This window comes from Malassezia sympodialis, genomic scaffold (assembly GCF_000349305.1).
Source record: "Malassezia sympodialis ATCC 42132 genomic scaffold, msy_sf_1, whole genome shotgun sequence".
In the NCBI taxonomy this organism is placed as follows: Eukaryota; Fungi; Basidiomycota; class Malasseziomycetes; order Malasseziales; family Malasseziaceae; genus Malassezia; species Malassezia sympodialis.
In genome coordinates this window covers 543,421-555,101 of record NW_017387799.1, presented here as the reverse complement: position 1 = coordinate 555,101, position 11,681 = coordinate 543,421, and the positions used below count along the sequence as shown (strand labels likewise).

The 11,681-nt window shown below is 61.4% G+C and overlaps 4 protein-coding genes across 4 annotated transcripts; 1 reads left to right on the top strand and 3 right to left on the bottom strand.

The window, feature by feature from the left end:
* Positions 1-8: 8 nt before the first annotated feature.
* ROM1 (Rho1-Guanine Exchange Factor-like protein) lies at positions 9-2,922 on the bottom strand (the record flags this gene model as incomplete). The annotated part of the gene is made up of 2 exons (XM_018884565.1): positions 9-572; positions 595-2,922. The coding sequence occupies 2 exons, from the start codon at positions 2,920-2,922 to the stop codon at positions 9-11; spliced, it is 2,892 nt and encodes a 963-aa protein (XP_018738883.1).
* Positions 2,923-3,417: 495 nt separating this feature from the next.
* MSY001_0239 (uncharacterized protein) lies at positions 3,418-5,883 on the bottom strand (the record flags this gene model as incomplete). Its single annotated transcript, XM_018884554.1, has 1 exon — positions 3,418-5,883. The coding sequence occupies one exon, from the start codon at positions 5,881-5,883 to the stop codon at positions 3,418-3,420; it is 2,466 nt and encodes an 821-aa protein (XP_018738882.1).
* Positions 5,884-6,372: 489 nt separating this feature from the next.
* Positions 6,373-8,439, top strand: MSY001_0238 (uncharacterized protein; the record flags this gene model as incomplete). Its single annotated transcript, XM_018884542.1, has 1 exon — positions 6,373-8,439. One exon carries the CDS (start codon positions 6,373-6,375, stop codon positions 8,437-8,439), a length of 2,067 nt encoding a protein of 688 aa, XP_018738881.1.
* Positions 8,440-8,444: 5 nt separating this feature from the next.
* On the bottom strand, positions 8,445-11,034 carry MSY001_0237 (uncharacterized protein; the record flags this gene model as incomplete). Its single annotated transcript, XM_018884531.1, has 2 exons — positions 8,445-8,486; positions 8,512-11,034. The coding sequence occupies 2 exons, from the start codon at positions 11,032-11,034 to the stop codon at positions 8,445-8,447; spliced, it is 2,565 nt and encodes an 854-aa protein (XP_018738880.1).
* Between the last annotated feature and the right edge of the window lie 647 nt (positions 11,035-11,681).

The window sequence follows — 11,681 nt, the reverse complement described above, 5'->3', positions numbered from 1 at the left end:
TGCACCGCCTACGTACTCGGGGTATCTCTTGGCACGAGCGCCATAACGCGTGGCACGTCGCGGCGGTCCGACGACTTGCGCAGCTCCACCATCGTCGGCACAGGGCACGCCGAGAGCTGCGACTCTGCGGCCGCATCCTGTCGCGACAGGAGGCGCAAATCACGGCCTACAAGGATCTGGGCGAGGCGTCCAGTGTGCGCCTCACGTACCTCAATACACGACGTGTAGCCAGCCAGTACATAGCCCTTATGATAGAGCACGCGCTGTGCGGGCGCCTCCCACGTAAATGCCTGCTCAGGCTGCACGAGCTGCCCGTTACCATCGACATACATGCCACCGCGATCAAAGCACACGAGCCAACCCAAGTCCCGCACAGCAAAGGCCCCGAGTGGGTGTGCATTGTCCCACTGACGCAGCAGCGCCTGGCCACGCTCGTCGCGCTGACGCGCAGCGGGAAACGGCACGAGTTCCTGATCCTCGAGACTGTACGAGAACATGGCGCGGGGCGTGGAAACGAACAAGACGCGGGCGGAGCACTGAATGTGCGTCGCTTCAGGATACACGTAGAATTTCTGCGTTAGTCAATACACGTACATGCAGCAGGTGAAGACCCGTCAGCGACGCCGGCTGCCGCTCCGAGGCGACGGAGGTGACCGGCACCATCACCCGCACACTCGTTTCCGTCGCTTTACGCTTCGCATAGACGAGGTAGGGACGCCCATCGAGCTCGCCCATGGCAAAGAACTGCACCTCCCGTGCATGGCTCAGGCGCAGTGGCGCCAGGCTCGGCACGCTCGCGCCGCTCGGCACGAGCGCTTCGAGGTCGTACGCTATTAGTGTGCGGTCAGCCAGCACGAGGAAGCGGTGGTATGGCGCAAGCACCGCACACTGCGTTACGTGACGCACATGCAGCACTTTGCGCAGCGTCGTCGGCTGCGCTTGGTGCCCGATCCACACGCCGTCAGACGTGCCGATCGCCAGCAGCTTCTCGCCGCTAGGGCCAAGCCACGAGGCGGTACATGTGAGGTCGACCACTCCGGGCGCATCGCGCCATGGCAGGAAGGTGCTGGGCGACGCGATGGGGGGATGAAACATGTCACCACTGCAGTCGCAGCGCACGAGGGGACCCGACGCTGGATCGTTCGTCGCCGAGCGGCTCAGTGCCTGGCGCCATACCTGGCGCACCTCTTCCGATGGCGCGTACAGTGTCCACACCTGTGCAGGCCGGAAGCGGTGCCATACGGAGAAGGGGTACATCCCATGCACGTCTGTCGGCAGCAGGCGCCGGCCAACGGAGCTGCGACCGACCGGGGGGTCGCGGAAGCCGCCGGCATCGAGGCATGGCAAGGGGATCGGGCGCTTGCTGTAGACGAGCTTCGCAGGTGCGTCGCGAGCGGCCCCCCCCTCGTCCGACTTGAGTTTGGCAACCACCATGTAGTTGTCTAGCAGGATGCCACGCATTTCCGTCCACTCGAACTCAAAATTGTCCGGCCAGCGAAATAGAGGCGTCTCCAGGAGCACCCGGCGCTGGGGGTGCCGCAGGTTCAAATCCACCAGCACTTCCGGCCGCTTTGGCTCCAACTGACTCGCGAGATGACGCAGATGGAGCTGTGTCTCGCTTTCTTCGACGCCGATCTGCGCACGGCGACATTGCTCGTCCACGATCGACAGGGCCAGCGCCAGGGTCTCAGTTTCCTCGTTGTCGGGTGGCGTGTACTTCGCGATCGACTCTAAGTGCAGGTGGTACCGCTGCAGCCGCGCCGGCGGGCGGAACAGGAATTGATCGAGAGCGTGGCGCTGTGCTGCTGGATCGCGCCGGCAGTCATCCACAAAGCGCCGAAGCCGTGCATTGCCGGCAACTTCCGCCTTGAAGCGTGCGAGCGCAATAGGATAGTGCGCCACATACACTGTGTACGCATTCGACCATTCGAGCGCTGCACGAACAATCACGTCGGCAATGTGCTGCACGACCGGCGCCTCCTCCCGCTGCCGCTCGAGCAAGCGGTCCACAAAAGCCTGGATATGGACCTGGAGTGGCGCCACGAGCCCAAACACGTCACGCACAAACGACTCGAGCGCCTCGCCCGGCAGCGGCGCATCGTTCAGCAGCCCCACCGACGCTTGCGTCGAGCGCTGACGCAGGCGCTCCTCCCACTGGCGCAGCAGATCCAGGTCCTGCAGGAACGCCTCTTCTTTCTGCACAAACTCGTAGATGGCATTTTGGCGCTTCACCTCCTCGCGGGGAAGCGACGCAACGAGCGCCGCAGGGACAGTCTCGACCCAAGCGGCAGCGGCCACAGTGTCGACCGTCTCCCTCGGCTCCTCAAGCGTACACAACAGCATGCGCTTCGTGCGGGCGCAGCTGGGCGCATAGCAAGTGCCCTCTGTGTGGGAGCAAGTCGGGCTGTAGCAGCGCGTGAGTGGTGTGAATAGACCAGAGGGCAGATCATGGCTTGGCACTGAGGCGGCAGCAGCCGCTGCCACAGGCGAGAGGGCGATTGTATCCCAGGGTGTCGAAACAAACAACTCGGCTGAGAGGCCGGGCATGGCCACCTGCGGTGGCGACGCCTTGTCTGTGTGGGTGCGGTCGGAGTACAGCATGTACACGCCACCAACATCGTCGGACATGGGCTGGTCTTCCCAGTCGGCCTCGTGTAGGAACAGTTGCGTTTGCAGCGAGCGCGCCATATTCAGCGCAAGCGCGCGCGCAGCGTGCAGCAATAGAGACTCAGACGCGGAAAAGCACGGAGACACATGCACATACTGCGACAACATATCGGCAAGCGTCGATACGAGGGTGCGTCCGGTGAAGCTGAGGGGATAGACGACGCTGCCTTTGATGAGTGGCTGCCGGGGAATCACACAGCTTAGCAGCTGCGCGACATGCGAAAGACGTGCTAGATCCGTCGACGTGCTAAGCATCGATTGAACTAGGGGCACAGGCACATTGGGCGTCGCTTGTACGTAGCTTGGGGGCGTCGTCTCATCAGACGCTGCCGGCGATGGCGGCCGTGGGAGCGGCTCGCGCAGCCGCGACCGTGCGCCGACCGGGGTCTCTTCGGACAGGCGCCTGGGCAGGGTATCAAGCGCGCTAACCGAGTGCTCCCATGCGGACGACCGCCGTGGTGCAGACGGCAATGGGCGTGAACGCTGGTGGCCTAGTACCCTCGAGCTCGATGGACTGGACGTCGTGGGGCTAGACGCTTCATAGGGTGGCGGTAGCACCTGCATAGGGGCATGGGATGAAACGCCGACCATATCATCAACCTCCCAGGACGAATCCGGGGTTTGTGACGGTCTCGGCAGCTCCATTCTGCGACACGAAGCGCCTAGACGCACTGACTCAGGCGATGGTGTGGAGTGACCGACTAATGTACAATAATATCTAGGAAATATGAACACGCCCCGCATGGCGTCTCACGCAGCAGACGCGCCCTTTGAGGGAAGACTGCCTTCTGCCGCTGAGAGGGCTGCCGCGAGATCGAGGTGGAAGTATGGCGTGAGCTCATTGTTCCACATGATCGGAACCACGATGCTTGGGTCCTCATTGTGCTCGACCTTGCTGTCTCGGGCATACAGAGCGTCGAGATTGCGAATGTCAAAGTCGAGACGGTCCATGGCTTCCATGGTGCCGCTTTGTGACTCGACGTCGACCGGGGTCCTAAGCTCGGGGCTAGGAGAGCTTGACTGTGTATGGGCTTCTGGCCCGACAATGGGACGCGCGTCGCCCTGCTGCACGACCGAGGCGATTTCCGTAACGTGTCGTTGGAGACGTCCTGTGCCAAAGCCACCGGCAAGTAGGGCGCGGCGAATCCATGGGCTCAGGATGTGTGCAAAATGGAACTGCACAGGGTGGCCGCTGTACCTCTCGAGCGCATTACGCAAGTCGACGAGGACCTGCACAGAGGTCGAGTCAACGTTGCTCACCGAGCCAAAGTCGAGGATCAGTGCATGCAGCGGCGGGCGATCATCGTGGTTGCGCTTGCACTCTGTCTGTGCCAACTCCTCTTCGAGAGAGGGTGCATCCTTATGCCGGTGATAGTAGAAGGTCAGCGCACGCGATGCGCGCAGTAGCAACTCATTCGGGGGGCCTGGGTCGTTCCAGGGGCGATCGCCGCGACGGCCCACATTGTGGCGCCCAGGGCGCGTCTCGGCCTTGATCTTGTCGCCAATAATCTCGGCCATGTGCGACGCATTGGGGTACGTGAACGACTCTTCCACACGGTACACAAACACGCCAGGTGCCGGCGGAAGAACCTGCACCGACGGGTCGCGCAGTCCATCGCGATTCTCCATCGGTACAAACACTGTGCGCTGCTGAGCATTGTCCGTGGCCGGGTCGCGATGCTCAACACGCACCACACCCAGCCAGTTGCCTCGTGGGCGGGCGATGCGGATAAGCAGGAGCGCTGCAGATGCCGCCACCGATGTGTACACACCGTAGTCCACACTTGTGAACACTGTGACAATGACAGCGGCGAAGAAGATGATCAACTCGAGCGGGCTCATGAGCCAGAACTTGTACAGCAGTGCAGGCGTCGCGATCAGGTCGCCGACCGCGTGGATAATCACTGCGGCCAGCGCCGCGTTGGGAATCCACTGGAATACACCAGCCAGGGCATATATCGCGATCAGCACAACAATCGCAGTGACCCAGCCAGCCAGCGGAGTACGCACGCCAGACTTGGACTTGATCGCCGAGCGCGAGAAGGAGCCCGTCGCAGCGTAGCCACCAAAGCACGGACCAATGAGGTTCGTTACGCCGATCGCCACGAGCTCCTGGTTCGGGTTGATTTTGTAGTTGTTCAGGCGACCAAACGACTTGGAAATGGCAATATGCTCAAGGAGGAGCAGGATGACGGAGGCGGGAAGATTCGGTCCAATCTTCTGCAGCACCGGCGTCGGCAGCGACGGCTGGCCCATGTCCTTGAAGCCGCGCGGCACCTTGCCAATCACACTGATGGGGTATTCCTTCGATGATGTATAGTGGCCGAGCCAGATGCGGCTCGCGACCGTGAGCACAAGAATCACAATGGCACTGCGCAAGACAGACACGAAAAAGGCGACACGAGCGTACTTGGGGTAGCGTCGCGCAACGTACGAGCACAGCCATCGCACCAGGTAGAGGAAGACCAGGGCGGGTATGCCCATGGCCACATCGATCTTGGTATTGGGCAGCTCCTTGCAAAAGTTGATCACAATTCGGTAAAAGGCATCGTTATTTTTCACGTTCCGCTCGCCGAACAGCTTGGGCAGCTGGCCGACCAAGATTGTGAGCGCGGAGCCCGTCATGAAGCCCGACACAGCCGGCGCCGGGATAAACTCCACGATCCATCCGATGCGCAGAAGGCCCAGACCCAGCGTGATAATACCACACAGAAACGCGAGGGCCGAGGCGATCACCTCCGGCCGGACCGACATATTGGGCCCGAGCTCGGACGTGACACTCTTAATCACCGAATTGGTCTGCAGCGACATGACAGCCACGGGACCGATCGTAACATCCTTGGAGGTCGCAAAAAGCGCATAAATGACCACGCCCACGAACGATGAGTACAATCCAAACTGCGGCGCAAGCCCAGCCACGTTTGCGTACGACATCGACTGTGGCACCAGCACGAGCGCCACCGTGATACCGGCGATTAGATCACCAGCTAGCCAGCCCGTATTGTAGGAGAGAATCCACCGGCGCATGGGGAAGAGCGAATCGACATAGTCGAGCGCCGCGCGCCGCGGATTCTTCCAGTGCTCACGCACATAGTCGCTCACGCCCACCATCGGCACACCGAGACGATTCGCCTCGGTGTCGTCATAGGCGACGATCTTCTTTGCGGCCGCCTTCACGCGGTTCCACATACCCGTCGTGTGAGAGACGTGTCGCATCTTGCAGCCGCTTTTAAGCTACGGGCCACCAGCCAGGCCTCTCGTCGCAGCTTTCAAGCCCCTACCTTTTAGCGTCGAAAAATTTAGCAATCACCTCATCTTGTGGAGAATAAGGCCGGCGGAGCACGCCATCGCTGCAATTTCCACGTGGCCCACCCCGCAGTGCGACGCGACGCTCTACCTTACACGAATGACACTCGCGCTGGCGTGGGAAGCCGTGCGTTTCGCCTTGGCTGATAACGTCAGACCTAGCCGTCGTGACGAAGTAAGTGCAGATCACTAAAGGAAGATTGCCGGTGCCCTTGCAGCGCAAGGGGCTTGTGAGTTTTCCCTTGCGGAGGCCGGCAACGCTGCCGATCCTGCCGCGTGCTTTCGCGACTCGGTCACGCACCTTATCACGGAGACGAGTCACTGCGAATGGGCGCGCTTATGCGATCCATGCGATAACGATGCTGCGGACCATGTGTCCGGCCCTGTCGCTGTAACGGTATGTCGCTGCCTCTGACACAGCCACGGTGGGCCACCCGCTCTGTCGCGCTGGGCCACCCGCAGCCCCCCCATCTGTTCTCGCCGGACCCTGCGATGATTTTTAGCGGCATTATCATTACATGCGCGCGTCTCTCGCCGCATGATGTCGAGATGCTCGGGTCCGCTATCACCTCCCTCGGTGGCGGCGTCCGCCAGACCCTCTGTGAGGACGTGACGCACCTCGTGGCCTCCTCGCACGAGGGCAGCAAGATGCAGGCGCTCGCGAGCCACCCGGACATAAAGATCCGAGCGGTAGCGCCTCATTGGATCAACGACTCATTCAGCCTGAATCGCCTCCTCCCTGAAGATGACTACCTGTTCGACCTGGCCGATGCCACATCGCTGCCTGTATGCATGCGTGCTGCATGGCAGCGCCCCACCGAGTCTGCGCCGTCAGAACCGTGTGCAACGCCAGCAAACTCGGACCATGTCGTATTGGAGGGCAAGGCCGTGCTGCTATCGCGTGACATCCACGGTGGCTCTCTCGAGTCGCACCCGCAGCTACACTCGCTTCGCGACCGTATTGAGCGTGCTGGCGGCCGCTGCCTCGACGTCGTAGCGGCGAATGCGCCCTTAAAAGAGGTCCAGGCAGCTGTGCGGCGCGCAGACCTTGTCGTTGCGCGGTACCGCGAGTCGGACGAGTTTGCATGCGCGCTGCAGCATGACAAGACTATTGGCACGCTGGCGTGGTTGGTCAAAGTGCTATCGACGGGCCACATGACGTCGCCGCGCGACCGTCTCTTGCACTTTCCTTTCCCTCATGCGCCAGTACCTGGCTTTGAGAGTCTGACGATCACGCTCACAAACTACACGGGCCAGGCACGCGTCTATCTCAAGGAACTGATTGCGAAAATGGGCGCCACGTTTACCCCTGAAATGACACCGGCCAACAGCGTATGTGTAGCGTTGGAGCTGCGGGGCGAAAAGGTCGCCAAGGCACGCGAGTGGAACATTCCGCTAGTCAATCATACGTGGCTCGAGAGCTGCTTCGCCACATGGACGAACCAGAACTTGGCGCAGCGCCAATTTATCACTTTCCCAGGGGCCGCGCAGCTCCGTGCTGTCGTCGGCCATGTCGGCGTGGCTGAGTCGAGCCTCACACCCTACCGCACGGAGCACGAGGAGCCGGCCCTCTCTGTGACGCCGCCGACGCCCGCGCAGGCGGTTCCTGAAGCGGCTCACGACGACGTCTCGGAGTCCGTGTCAGCACCCCTCGCGGCAGATGACCACGTGGTTCTGCCCCCCGAAGACGTGTTCTCGGACGCACAGCGTGTCGACGAGACGCTGACAGAGGGAGCAGAAGCGCCCCTGTCTGACACTGCGCCGGCCTCCGAGCCATCGCGCACGCGCAAGCGCTCGGTGTCTGCCAGCGAGGATGCAGGCAAGCGACCTCGGCCCACACTGCCCGTGATTGCGACCACGTCTGTGGAGCTCTCTGAGCACGAGCGCCATGTGCTAGACACTTTGTCGATTGTACGCACGGACAATATGATGGAAGCGACACATCTCGTCGCCAAGTCGCTAACACGCACCGAAAAGATGCTTTGTGCAATTGCCCGGGGCCTGGACGTGGTGTCAATGAGCTGGGTCCGAGCGATGGTTAAGGCTAAGGCGGTCGTTCCAGCCGGATCGTATGCGCTTGTCGACCGGAAGAAGGAGCAACAATGGGGCATTCAGCTCTCTGACGTGCTTGCGCGCAGCCGGCTGCATCCCGGTGCCCTTTTGCAGGGGCACCACATCATACTGACACGCCATGTGCAACCGTCACGCGACATTTTGGCGCACATCGTTGAGGCGGCCGGCGGCCAAGCCAGTGTGGCGACGGCCAAGACGGACACGGCAACGTGGGATTCACAAACGCATGTGGTGAGCTGTGCAGAGGACGCCAAGGTTGTCGCCTCACTGCGCAAGGACTACGGGAAGCATCACCCTGATGCGCCATGGCGTGTATATTCGCCCGAGCTGATTCTCGCTGGCGTCTTGCGCCAGGACATGGACTGGTCCAGCACGCACGAGCTTGAGCCATAGATACCCTATAGTGTGATTTGCGCGGCATCGAGATTTAGTGCGTGCAACTGACCGTGAGCAACATAAACGTACCAGCAAATTGACGTTGCGAATGCGTACGTCTTCCGCGCCAGGGGCGGCGCCGCCCTTGCTGCTCGCCTCCTTGGCAGCCATGACGTTCGAGAGAATCTTGTCGCGCAGCTCCTGGACGAGCACCTGCTGCTGACCCAGGTCGGCGTGGATCGCAAAGAGCGCCATGAGGTTCCACGCCGGCTCGTCCTCGACATCGGCGTCAGGCGCGTGGCTGCCGGGGCGGCGCCCGGCCATGTACATGTCGATGCCGAACGGCACGTACTCTTGTACACGTGTTGAGAAAAAGAGGTTCGGCAGCTGCCCCTGCGCCGAGAGACGGCTCAGCAGCACACCTTGCACGCTGTTCCATTGCGCGAGTTCGTCCGCAGCGGGCGCGTCAGCAGCCTGCGGCACACTCGCGGCCTGCTTCAGGGACTCGGCCCGGGAGAGGAGTGCGGTCAGCAGCGACAGACCTGGGCGCGTTTTGGCACAAAAGAGCACGTCATTGCGCTCCATCAGCAAAGCTAGCATACCACTGACGATGCGTAGTGACATGCTGCTAATTAGTGTCATCATAATAAAGAGCACCGAGTTCATGAACGCCTCAATATTCCGTGCCACGTTCGCCGCCTGCTGCGGCGAGAGGGCGCTGCGGATGTGCCGCAGCGACTCAGTCACCTGGTACTGCTCCCATGCGGCATAGTCCCGCACCGCATCCAGGGACTGGAACGACGCGATCAGCATCGTCAGCATCGTCAGCGCTTGCTCTGCATCCAGCAGTCGCAGGATGCGCGGCAGCAATCGCTTGCCCTTCACATGGTTCAGCAGCGACACAAATGGATGGGGGTCCGACACGCCCAGCGGCTCCAGCACCCGGAGCTCCTTCCACAGCTGCTGTGTCAGCTGCTTCAGCTCGCTGTCGTCGACAGGTGCCTCCCGACGCAGCTGCTCCAAACGCAGCGTCAGCGAGTACAACTGCTCCAGAATGCTCAGTGTCTCGCGCCTCGTCAGCGCCTTCCGCGTGGCATTCTGAGGCTCCCGCGCCGCGTCGCCCAGCGACGCTCCTTTCAGCGCCATGCGCATCGCATCTTCGTGATCCGTGGCCTCGGCGGTGGGCGCCTGCGCCTCATTCGGCTTGCTGATCAGCTGCAACATCTGACGCGGCTTGGTCGCAGAGACCAGACTCACGCGGCCCAGCGTACCCTCCAGCGATGACACTGCGCCCTTGGCCTCGCGCTTCTTCCGGTTATCCACCAGACGTTCCACCTGCTGCTGCATACGAAGCATGGCATTCTCATGCCGCGTCAACTTGCGCCTCGAGCCCTTGCCCGTCTGCTCTGCCTGCTTGTGCTCTTGGATGGCTTCCACAGAACCATCCGGCACGACCACCTTGCGCGCACCGCCACGTACCGCGAAGAACACATGCGCGTAAAAGTCATCCGTGTACGGGTCGGCTGACACGAGGTGGCTGATCTGGATCCGCGTGATAAAGTCCTTGTCTGAGCCAGACATAACACCATTGTAGCGGGCCATCTGTGCAACCTTGGCCGCCTTGACACGGCGTTTTTCCTCTGCCCGTTGCCACTGCTGGAGACGCGCGGGCGCCTGCGACATAAGCCACTGGATAGCCGCCTCAGAATCCGTAGCCTCAGAACGTAGCAGCGTGGGATACCGTTGCACGACCTCTTCAAGCGAGTCGAATTGGATCGGAGGAGGCAGCGACAAAATCTTGGCCTGCACCGGAGCTGGGCACGCCTCTAGCATGCTGCGCATGCGTGCGAGATGCGCGGCCTGGGGGTTGGGTGGTGGTGCACCAAGTGGGCCAGGCACCGGCGGCGCCCTGCCAGGTACACCCATCGGCGGCACCGCCGGAGGGGTAGCCATGGGCACGCCAGGGGGCACCACACCCCCAGGAAGGGGCACCACAGGCCGCGCAGGCATAGAGGCCGGTGCCACGTGTGGTGGCAACGCGGCAGGGACCGCAGGCGGTACAGCCGCCGCCGCGCGACGCTGCACAAGAAATTGAGACTCAACCTCGCTCAGCGTCAGCGGACGGGCCTCCTGCGGCGCGGGCTTTTGCGGCACGAGCTGTGCTTCAATCTCACTCAGTGTCGCAGGACGTGGGGCGCCAACGCTCTGCTGTGTCTCAGGCACAACAGGTGCCGCAGCAGGGGGCGCCGGCGCCATGTCAGCCGCCGGCTGGCCAGGCAGATCCCAAAAGTCGTCCAGCGAGGCAGCGAACGCCGACGCATTCTTGTCGCTTTTCGCGGGAGCGGGCGCGCCTGTGCCAAAGTCGAAATCCTTTCCGACATTTTCACTAAAGGCGCCGAATGTGTCCTCATTAAAGTCATCATTGGTTTCGTCCAGCTGGTCGCCCAAACCGTCGTAGCCATCTTGACCCCATGTGTACACTTCGACATCTTCCTGAGCACTGGCATCCAGAGCTTTCTGGATTTTTTCATTGAGTGCACGTTCTTCGTCATTCGCAAGCGCTGCTGCCTTGTCTTCGCGCGGCAGCGCTGTATCGAAACCGAAGAACGACATCGTCCTAAGGAGACGGAAGCAGGGCGCTCACCGACTCTGGTCTTGTCGTCACGTGATCCAATAGCTCGCCGTATGGGCCACCTGGTAGCAGCATAGTCCGCAGGGTGAGCCATGTTGGCGTACAATGGGGCGTGTTGTTGGCTGTAAGAATAAATCGGCTGCTAGCATAGTACATGAACAGGCCCATATCTGCCTCGACTGACTAATTCTAGGGCGGTTGACCCACTATGGTTGTTCGTTGCCACTTACGACCGTAGAGCCACTACGTAGGGGCTTGATGCCCAAACGCTCTATCGCAGACATACCTAGCGCCTAGGAATGGGTCCGCGCAGTACGTACGGTGGGGTCGGTGGCGTTGGACATTGTCCGTCAAGTGGAGGCCACGGAACTGCAGCACGTCGGCCGTGTCACGTTCCGGGTCGTCCGCGCAGGGACCACGCGATAGGCTACCTTGTGCGTCTTCTTCGATCCACACCACTACGGACGCCATGCCCGCGAGGAGTCTTCAAACACTCGTGAAGCAACGTACGTTTTCTTATGTATAACATGTAGGGTATCTGAATGCATTTCAGACCGTGCAGCCAGCGTCACGATGGAAGAACTTGGTGGTCGACTCGTACACAATGCAGTACTTGTCGTCTGTCATG